The 11,243-nt window shown below is 42.4% G+C and overlaps 1 protein-coding gene across 6 annotated transcripts in view; it reads right to left on the bottom strand.

Moving 5' to 3' along the window:
* aass (aminoadipate-semialdehyde synthase) overlaps positions 1 to 8,532 on the bottom strand; it is a 50,208-nt gene extending 41,676 nt beyond the window's left edge. Inside the window, exons 1-5 of one of the 6 annotated variants that reach the window (XM_050072851.1) lie at positions 8,403 to 8,532; positions 5,981 to 6,120; positions 5,513 to 5,747; positions 4,272 to 4,448; positions 1,448 to 1,532 (exon numbers count right to left, since the gene is read on the bottom strand). In XM_050072851.1, the coding sequence (XP_049928808.1) occupies positions 1,448 to 1,532; positions 4,272 to 4,448; positions 5,513 to 5,731 (481 nt within the window). In that variant the 5' untranslated portion in view covers positions 5,732 to 5,747; positions 5,981 to 6,120; positions 8,403 to 8,532. The remainder of the gene's footprint in view (positions 1 to 1,447; positions 1,533 to 4,271; positions 4,449 to 5,512; positions 5,748 to 5,980; positions 6,121 to 8,402) is intronic. The other 5 variants (XM_050072854.1, XM_050072852.1, XM_050072856.1 and 2 more) reach the window with 5 other exon arrangements.
* Positions 8,533 to 11,243: the final 2,711 nt, after the last annotated feature.

Raw genomic sequence — 11,243 nt, 5'->3', positions numbered from 1 at the left:
TCTAAATCTGAAATACACACCACACACAAATGTGTATTTTCATCTAATTGTACTGTGCAACAGTTAGAATAAAGTTTTTGTATTTGTATGATTGCATTTGTGTTTATTATATACTTGTTTAAGTATAGCAAGTATAATGAATATAATGTAGGAATCGGTAAGGAATCAGAATCGTTAAAATCCTAACGAGTCCCAACCCTAATTACAAGTTAACGTTCCACCTTAAAAGTTGCCGGCAGTCGGCCCAGTGAATGAAGTTATTGTTTCTCAGACTCCAGCTGCTGTGAGAGGCAGCAAAACATCCTTTCATTTTATAGTTACAGTTTACTAATAAAACTCTCCACAGTATGAACAGTGGTTACTTGGACCAAAGATGGGGACGATACAGAACTGTTCAATTAGTAACATCCACAACTTTTCACAGTGGAAACAGAGAAAAATGAACCGAACTGATCCAGACTGCTCGGTGAAAACGGGGCTCAGCTGTCCCTAGAACAACATAAATCCACAAACAGAAACATGTTTCATGTCACCTGTACACTCCCACCTTGTGTGCATACATGGGCATCCTTGAACCAACTCTAGGCATTTATGCAACTCTGTGACAAAATCAGTCCGTCACTTGAACCAAAGCAAGCAACTCTAGGTCTGAAAGCACCGTTAATCTAACAAAACTCATGGTGGTCAGCAGAGTCTGCAGCAAACTGTTACACACTGAGAAGAAGCAGTTAATGATATCAAGTTTGTGTTCCTGAGAATAATCTTCTGTTAACACCTGTTGGTCACATGGACCAGGAGCCAATCACCAAGTGGAGTCACCCACAGTTGGTGCAACCACAAGCCACAGTGTTTTGAAACACCAGCTGCAGTTAGAGCAGAGGTGAGGTGTGTGGGTGTGGACTTTGGTAAGAATCACACGGAGACACTCTGCAGTCTGGTCTGCATAATCCAGTATCACTCTGGTGTTCAGATGAATTAATAGAGTTTCCTGATCCAGATTAAATATCCAGATACAGGAACTGGTGGCTGTTAAGACACTGTTGTTGACCATTTCGTTCATTTTATGAGCTCTAGCACCACAGACAAAATGTTTTTGGGAACATTTGTATTTACTTTCCCTTTAAACAGGTGAAAGTAGATCAGGGCACAGAGATGAACTGATTTTGAATCAGCGTCACCGTGTTAACACAAGTCTGACTCAACAGCTTCAGCTCTGACTGATGACAAGGTGAAAGTCCAGATGATTCAAACAGAAATGTTTAAACAGAGAACACGTCTCTGCTGGTTGAACTGGTTACAGTCAGGTACTGATCTTCACTGTTTCATTAGTTTCACAACAGGTCCTGCTGCCAAACGCTGTCACAACAGTCCAAAGAAGACACTAACCAGCTGAGGTACATTGCATAAACTAACCGTCATTTGTTTGTTTTTGAGGAGGTTTTCATACCTGCGAGACCGGCCCACTGACCAAACGCAACAATCCGGAAGCCATTAGCATCGACCATCTTCTCGTAGTCGATCAGACGAACCTCCTGAGGAGACAAAAGTCATTTCATTACAGATTTTGAGGAGTTTTGTTGACAGAAAGACAAACACACAGATGCCTCATTCCCACTGCACGGTTCAGATCAACGCTCAACTCACTGTTGGTACCAGGTCCTTCTTTCTATTTGGTTTTATTTTAGCTGCGGAGTGCACCCCCTAAGTGTAGGTAGGATTCTCAGCTGATCAACATATCAACACTGCATGAAACTGCTGTGACATCATCTTAAACTAGACACTCGCTCAATCCTTTTATCAGCAACCAAATGCTTTGCACGTGAACTGCAAAAGAAGAGGCAAGTAGAGACATACTGTACCATGCAGAGGAGAATGTGGCTGGAGACACAACAAGGACGACAGAAGAATGTTGAAATACCTGATATATCACATTCTGCAGCATCAGCTCCAGTGCAGAAGATAAAACTGCTCTCTAGGGCCGCTCCCCTAACAATCGATCAAACATTAGTCGACCAGAAAGGTCATTAGTCGGCAAGATTTCATTGGTCGCTTAGTTGCAGAAAAAGGGGAAAAAAGGGAAACGTGAAACTCTATCAGGAGCTGCGCCTTGTCAAAATAAATCCAACCCTATGTGACTGGACCATGTGTGAATTTACTTTGAAAGGACAGACACAGGAAGTGTCCACACTCAGCAGTCAGACAGGAGTCAGGTTAATTTCCAGGGCTGGTACCTGCGGTTATTCCACAGGCTAGTTAATAACATGTCGGGCAGGAAATCCAAAGTGTGGGATCATTTTGAGAAGGTGAAGGACGAACCCAAGGTGATATGTAGTGTTGCTTTCGTCAACAAAAAGTATGACTAAATATTGTCGTCAACGAACCTTTATCACGTGACGAAAACGAGACAAGACGCAACGTAAATGGTGGTCATGTGACGATAACTATAATTAAATATATAATGCAATATTGTTGACGAATAAAAACTAAACTAAATGTGGTTTACAAAATAAAACCTCTGCTAAAATGTCTCTTCATTTTCGTTGACCAAAACGAGACGAAATAATGTTATAATGTTTAGTCGCGTTATTATTATTATTTTGCAGTATTTCTGTTTCCTAGGCTGTGCGTCGCACTGTGCAGACGGATTACAGCCGTGACGATATACAGTACAACATCACTCGCTCTCATGTGATATTACTTTTAGGCTATACAACAGTTCAACAACAGCGTAAACAGCAATGCTGAGTGAGGAAATGTTAACAAAAGGTAATAAAATAAATTATTTAAGTATGTTATGTAGCTCCGCAATCCCCCAGTCTGTTGCCAGGCAACGCAGCACACACGCCAGGAACTCACAAGCTACTTTGTATTTACATTGATCTGCAGCTGTGTAACTTCGTCCAGTTCGGCTGATGAAACGTTGGCAAACCTGGATGTTGGCACGGCCGGATTCAGCTTCCACTCTCCCTCATCCTCATCAGTACCTCATCAGATGATCATTGATAATTCCTGACCGTGTTCGCTTCATTTTTGCTCCTCTCCAGTTTGTCGAGGTCGTCTGATGTTACACAAACACACCTGGAGGTCTGCACAGAAGAGTCCTGGCTTTCCTTTTCCTCGTCCTCTCCTGACGACCACTCAGAATTTAATTCAAATGTAATTTTGGGGAAAATATCCATCTTCTTGGTGTAACGCTATAGTGTCCGTTTGCGTCAATGTAGCGAGTGTGACAGCTGGTTAATTAACGGTTGTATTTATATTTATTACACGGCTCTATTAAGTGCTGTATTCTGATTGGTCAGTCGTGGCATTCAGAGGTCTGATATTACTGTGTAATGACCATTGCTATGTAGCCCAGAGTTGCTAGGGACGCTTCCCTGACAAGGAGATTCAGCCGTTGCCGGCAGGGCAGGGTGCGCGTCGGGGTTCTATTCCCCTGTCGGGAGTTATTTATAACACCTGTGAGCGGAGTGATTTTACTGTTACAAGTCCCAGTGATGTTATACTCTATATCAGCACTCATGGAATGCCTCTCGTCCAATCAAATTACTCGGTCGGAACTAACTGTTGTATAGGCCTAAATAAATATATATTTAGCTGTAACTAGGAGCTAATTTAGAAAAGAAAATTTTGGTCTGGTTATACTATACTAGGTACTTATACTATATTGACTGGGTATAATAGAATTGCATTACTAAAAAGAGACTAAAATACAATTTTTATTGACTAAAACTAGACTAAAATGTCATCAGTTTTCGTCAACTAAAACGAGACGAAAAAAGTCACTAAAATAAGACTAAAATGCTCAGACTTTTAGTTGACTGAAACTCGACTAGACAAAAAAGAGTATGAACGTGACTAAAACTAATAAAAACTAAAATGACAGTTTGACACAAAGACTAGACTAAAACTAAAATTAAAACAGGCCGCCAAAAACAACACTAGTGATATGTAAACTCATCTTCATTGGTTGACTACAAACATGACGGTACGGCCCCTAAGTGTCCCACAGTGCAACAGCTCATGTGACAGACTGGAAAGTAAACCTTTAAAAATGAATCCTACACAGCACATGTTTACTTGGTATTTTCACAAACGTAGAATTGGCAACAGTTTTCTAAATTCAGCTGCAAAAGTCAGTTTCTTCAACACTAACTGCAAAAATAGTTCACTGCTAACATTAGCACACAGAGACCTTTATATCATGAGTGTAACTGTACTGGGTCAGGACCACTGCAGAAAGTGTTAGGGCATCTTTTGAGCGCTCTCACCTTCTTCAGCAGGTCCTCCAGGAGCCCCATGTTGGCCTCCTGAGCTTTGATGGTGTGGGAGAAGAAAGCGTACGTCTTCCTGGGAATGACCTTCTCCTCCGGCGGCCTCTTCACCCCGATTATCAGAGACGCCTCCGAGAGGTCCTCCTGGATGACGGCCCCGGCCCTCTCGTAGTACTGAAAACAAAGCACAGCCTGTTGGCCGAAGCACTCACACTTCTTTTACAGTTTTATTACCTGTGTGAAGTCTTTCATTACTCCCAGTAGTAACTAACACATCCAATAAACCAAAGGAGAGATAAGATAAGATAAGCTTTTATTGATCTGCGACAGGAAATTTACACATTACAGCAGCACAAGAGACGAGCTAAGACGTCAGGAGAACACATATAGAACTGAACCAATAGACTGTGCAAAATTAATTAAGTCTGAATTATTTTTCAGAAATCCACCACTTCAACTCCGGCAGCCATATTATTATTCAGATTCAGATTCAGATTCAGAATACTTTATTAATCCCCGGGGGGAAATTGTTTTTGTTCCAATGCTCCGTGCAAAGTAGAAATAGAAATACAGCATGAATGGAAACAAGAGATAAAGATGAAGATATAAATAAGATACTAAAATAGACAATGAAATTATTATATTATTTATAAGTACAGGTGTATACGTGTGTAAATAAATAATAAATACATGCATTAGTGTTACGTATAACGTCCAATCAGCCACATCATTAAAACCACTGACAGGTGAAGTGAAGAACATTGACCATCTCATTACAGTGTTCTGCTGGGAAACCTTTGGTCCTGGCATTCATGTGATGGCACCTGACATGCACCGTTACAGACCAAGTACCCCCCCTCCCTCATGGTAACAGCACTGTCCTATGGCGGCAGGACAATGCAACATGTCACACCACTAATCCTGCTCAGGAATGACCCGAGGAACGTGACAAAGAGCTCAAGGCGGCGACCTGGCCTCCAAATTCCCCAGATTCCCATCTGACGTGGGACGTGCCGGTATCCCACCTCACAGCCAACAGGACTCAAAGAACCTGCCGCCAATGCCCTGGTGGTGGACACCACAGGTCAGCCAAGTCTGATCCAAGGAGGCCCCACTGTGGATCAGAGGTACCTAGGGAATCTAGGGAATTAGGAGGCCAGGTTGACGCCTTGAGCTCTTCGTCACGTTCCTCGGGCTGCCTCCACACATATAACTTCAGACATCGTTTGGTGGCTCACCTTCTCGTGGATCGATCTACGGTTGGATGGCTGGACCAGAACCTTGACGCCTGCATTGGTGAGCTCTTTAACATGTCGTGGGGCCAGCGGCGCCCTCCTCTCCCAGGGGTTGATGTCCTCACGGCGGATGGCCATGATGGCAGTGTGGTGCTCATAGCGGCGCTGGCCTGCGAGGCAGCCCCATGTCCTCTTACTGTGGTGACTGAGGAGTCTGAACATGACTTCACCTCCCCTGCTTTGGGGAAAAAGACACAGGCTGCTGATCACACGGTATTCACTGAACACGCTGGCTCATGACCTTCAGCCGGGGGGTGACACAAACTGTCAGGCACTTCCAAGTAATTTTGCAAAGCTTCCTAATATTGCAAAACAAAAAAAAAATACTTTAAAATGTGAGTGTGTTTCTTTGTACCATGTATTTATTGTACGTTTGACCGTCTGACAAAAGAGCACTAGAATATAACTTACAGTCGAGGGGAAGTATGATTGAGAGGTCAGAGGGCAAGTCTGTTTGCTGCTGGGAGAGAGCTGCTGTTGAGCAGGTGGTTTTCACAGACCAGAAAAACTGGTGAGACCTGCAGTGGAACTACAACACACGAATTCAAGTGCTGAGGACACAGAAGACGACATGAAGTTTTATAAACAACATGAACAGCACAGACGTTATAATCACAAACACTGATTTAAGATGAGGAACAGAGCACTGAATTATTTCATGCAAATTCATCCATTCATCCATTTTCAACCACATATCTGAGGCAAGGTCTCAGAGGCAGCAGGCTGAGCAAACTATTCCAGACGTCCCTCTCCTCAGCAACACTTTCCAGCTCCTCCTGGAGGACCCTGGGGCGTTCCCAGGCCAGATGAGACATATAATCCATCCAGCATGTTCTGGGTCTGCCCCGGGGCCTCCTACCAGTGGGACGTGCCAGGAACACCTTCAACGAGAGGCGCCCAGGAGGATCCTGATCAGATGCCACCTCAACTGACCCCCTCCATGAATATCGCCACCTTAATGTGGTGGAGGGGTTAGCATGTCTCCATGACCCTGGGAGCTGCGTTGTCCAGGGCTAACAGCCCCTGGTAGGGTCTCCCAGGGCAAAGTGGTCCCAGGGGAGGGGACTATGAGCGGTACAAGAAGAAGGCACATTTCGGGACACCTAAACCACTGTCTGGAGCCAGACTAGGGGGGCATTAGTCATGTAAAACTAACCAACTAGTGGGTGAACAATCCAAAGCTCTGTGAATTTGGCTTCACGATAATCAGAAGAGCCGACATCAAAGGATCAGAAAGCGACGTCGCTATGAGCGCTTGGGCGCCACGAGCCAGTTATCCCTGTGGTAACTTTTCTGACACCTCCTGCTTAAAACCAAAAATGTCAAAAAGATCGTGAGGCTCCATCTGAGCTTGCTAGCCGGCGTCAGGTGGCTGGGCCTTGGGCTATGAGGCCCAAAAGAATGACATGGAGCTGCCGTTCTGTGGACCCACTGCCCGCAGGGACTTGCATCGAGCCCTGGTGCAGTGTGTGCAGGGCGGCAGGCAGGGGTGGAGACCCCTGGTATCACAGACTGGTGCTAATATAAATGCGTTTAACAGTGTGATGACACCATTAGGTGTAAACTTCTAGAGTACTTCGACATTTTGGGAAGTACGCTTATTTTAGAAATGAGAAGACTGATACAAGTCCTTGCCGGTGGTGGTCAGTCATTCGGGATAAGCTGGACTGGGCCCCAAAGACCTGCTCGCTGGCATCGAGACAGACAACCATTCACACTCACATTTAGAGTCACCAATTAACCTGCATGTCTTTGGACTGTGGGAGGAAGCTGGAGCACCTGGAGGAAACCCACGCTGACACAGGGAGAACATGCAAGCCTCCTCGCTGTGAGGTGACAATGCTAACCACTGCACCACTGTGCCACCATACCATGTAAGATAAACTTTATTGATCCCACACTGAGGAAATTCACATCACAGCAGCTCAAAGCACAGACAGACAGTGGGGAGATATAATATATACATATATATATATATATATATATATATATATATATATATATATATATATGTATATATATATGTATGTATATATGTATATAAAGTACGGCACTATAAAGAACAAACTCTACACACAAGATTATATGTTGTTGATGTGGTGTTATGGCTCCAGGCACACAAGTCATCTCACACACACCCCATTAAACCATAACGTTTTGCTGTTACAGTCTGGTGTCTGTGCTGCTCAAACAAATGACGTGTGTGTTATTAAGTGAGCTTAAAGCTGCTCACAGGTGGGTTGTGTTCTCACTGGGCACAATCAAGCTAGCTGGTTCCAGTCCTTATGCTAAGCTAAGCTAGCTGCAGGCTGTAGCTTCATATTCAGCACACACACGAGTGTTATCCGTCATCTCATCCAGCTCTCAGACAGAAAGTGAATATTTGAACATCCTAAATGATCCGACTGTTCCTTCAGGCATGACGACACCTCTGACATGTGCCTTACAAAGCCCTGAGGGGTCTCAAACCTCAGGTTGGGACACTGAGCTACAGTAAACCTGAACAGCTAACACGTCACAACACAACTTTGATATCAGACTTGTATTGTAATTAATGTTTAGTACCACAGAGTGATTAAATAAACTTGAGCACTGACATGTGACTGTGATATATCACCTGCTGACTCTAACAACTCGCTAACTCGGTGATAATCACACACGGTGTTCCCGGAGTTTGGAGCAGCAGCTCGGGCTGTGTGTGCGGATTTAAACCGCATGGGTCAGTTCCGGGATCCAGTCAGCACCGACTCAATCTCACACACACATTTATTTATTTCAGTGATCGATACACTGATCGATAATGACGTGACGCAGCGGCCCGGTTCAGACTCACCTTACCGACCGGTTTCTGTTCACCACGCCAGGTCCTGGCGACAGTTTACCGACAACACCGGAGTGTCACCCAGAGGTGAGACAGAAACAACTTCCCACAGAGCTGTGGGACACACGCGCGCGGAGTAAACTAATCCGCTTCCGGCCGGGATTTCAAAATAAAATGGTAATATTTCCAGTCAAGTCTCAGAAATGATGGACAGACAGACACACAGACACACAAACAGATAGACAGACAGACACACAGACACACAGACAGACAGACAGACAGACAGACAGATAGATAGACAGACAGACAGACAGACAGACAGACAGACAGATAGATAGATAGACAGACAGATAGACAGACAGATAGACAGATAGATAGACAGACAGAAAGAGAGACAGAGAGAGAGAGAGAGATAGATAGATAGATAGATAGATAGACAGATAGACAGACAGATAGATAGCATGTTGATTTTACAATATTTTATTTATAAACATACGTAGCAATTAAACTGTTACTGTTTGTGATTCTAACAATATTGTCTTTTATTCTGAAGGTAAACTGACGGGTTTCCGGTTCAAGTTGTGCGTATTGACGGATGGAATTCCTCCGTGAGGAAACCCAAGACAAAGATGAGTTTGTTTGTGTTGGCAGCGCACCCCGTGTGTGCGGTACAATGCTATAGTTATAATGTTTAAGAACTAGCGTACACAACCTGACGTCACAGTTTGTTGTGACTCAGGAGGAAGGAGGTGGAGAACATGTTGGCACATAACACGGGGCGGGCGGAGCTGCGTGGACGTGACCGCCCGGAGAGCTGCAGGCAGGTAACGAAACGAGCGCTCGTGAGCAGCTCCTGTACAAGGAGAACCTGTCCGCGTGCGCTGCTGTGTGTAGATCTCCAACAGCGCATGTGCAGTCACTGCAGGCGGTGCAGGCTCAGCAGAGCGTTTATACATCTACACATTACTCAAGCGTCTCCACCAATCAGCTGCCAGAGCTGAGGAGCGGCCTCCTGCTCTGAGGGGTCAGTCCTCTAAAGTAACTGAGTACATTTACTCAAGTACTGTACTTAAGTCCAATTTTAAAGTATTTGTACTTTGAGTATTTACATTTTACACCACGTGACTTCTCTTCCACCACACCTCAGAGGGAAATATTGTTTTTACTTCACTACATTTATTTGGCAGCTTTAGTTACTTTGCAGATTCAGATTATAAATACAAAATATTAATCAACTACATTAATATATTGGGGTTTAAACTACAGAGCAAATACAAAGTATTTACACCAGCTCCAAATTTACCAGCTGCAACATTAAAGTGATCAAAATATTAATGCGTCAATTATTTTAATTCAGTAATGTAATATGTAATTTTTTCTTTTAGCTCTTTTTGTTTGGCTGTTTTTGTTTTTCTTTTAAGTTTTTATTGTATTTATTTATTTTTTGCTCTTTCTTACTATTTATCATATATTTTAAAAATATAGATATGAATGCATGTGACCATGAGAATGATGCGACGAGTGAGTGCGTGTTGGTGCATGTGTAATCTTTATATGCTGCTAAATGGACTGCTCCAACAGAGTTTCGTTGTGTAACATACAATGACAATAAAGGATCTATCTGTCTTTAAGTACTTTTAATGGACCACATTTTGATGCTAATGTTTTTGTACTTTAACATTTTTTAACTTAATTAATAAAAAGATCTGAGAACTTGTTACACCACTTGGTATATTAAACTGTCTCGATTTTTTTGGCTGACTATATCTAGATTGGTCCTCAATTCATATTTATTTGGAAAGATTTGTTGTTTAGAGTGGTATATAATTTATATAGATATAAGGCAAAATTACCTTCCTGAGTTAATTACACAGACACAAACAACACACCTTATCTGAGCTGAACGTGTCGAGTCTCCTTCTGCTAATTAGTTCAGACAGATTCTTGTGGGGTTTTTTAGTGCTGTGATGAGATTGTCACATATTTATTTTGCAGGTGTTTAACAGGTTTTTATAAAGATCTGTCTGATTAAGTAACATCCAGAATTTGTCATGTTTATTCAAAATTATAACAACATTTTTATATTAATTCACACACAAATACTGGAGCAAGACTTTCTTTCCCTGCTTTGGTTACTAAAATTAAAAGTTATATTATTTCTTAAGGAACAAAAAGATTCCAAAACATCCTGTACGTAATTGTCATTTAGTATTTTCATTTAACCTCTGTTCAGTATGGAAGCCAATTTCTGCCAGGAAAAGAAAAAACGTTATGAAAGCAATGGTGAACTTAATAATGTGTAATTGTAATTTTATGAGCAGTATCTGATTAAGTTTGCCTTCGTAAGTCAATATATTTAATAATTCTGAGTTTCGCATAGGTTGTACTTGACCTTGACAAAGTTTTGATTCATTATGTTTTCATTTTGTATTAAAAAGTCGTTGATTTGACTTTGTTTTGCATAGATTTAATGTAAAAAAAAACTGACTTCTAGGTCAGATTTTTGACTTTAACACGTGGGTGTTTTTAATTTTTATCACACCAGACTTTCTATTATTTTATTTTCCTGACAGAAATGTGCCTCTATAGTGTCGCCTACTAACCTGACTCCACTGTTTGCTGGTATTTTATGTAAATTATTCAGCCTTTGTTGCTGTACGCTTCTGTATACTTGTTCTATATTCAGAAATAAAATGTATTTAAAAGAACAAACAATGCGTTTATGAAATGGCCTCTAATTTCTAAATGTACTGTTTAACCAACACATCCTCACTGTGACCTCGTCACATGTCCACGTTTGGTCATGGACTTTCCACGTCCACATACGGCGTCCAAGGTACCCTGGGTGTGTTG

Source organism: Epinephelus moara, chromosome 20 (genome assembly GCF_006386435.1).
Source record: "Epinephelus moara isolate mb chromosome 20, YSFRI_EMoa_1.0, whole genome shotgun sequence".
Classification (NCBI taxonomy): Eukaryota; Metazoa; Chordata; class Actinopteri; order Perciformes; family Serranidae; genus Epinephelus; species Epinephelus moara.
The sequence above is the reverse complement of the archived record's forward strand: the minus strand, read 5'-3'. Positions and strand labels throughout refer to the sequence as shown.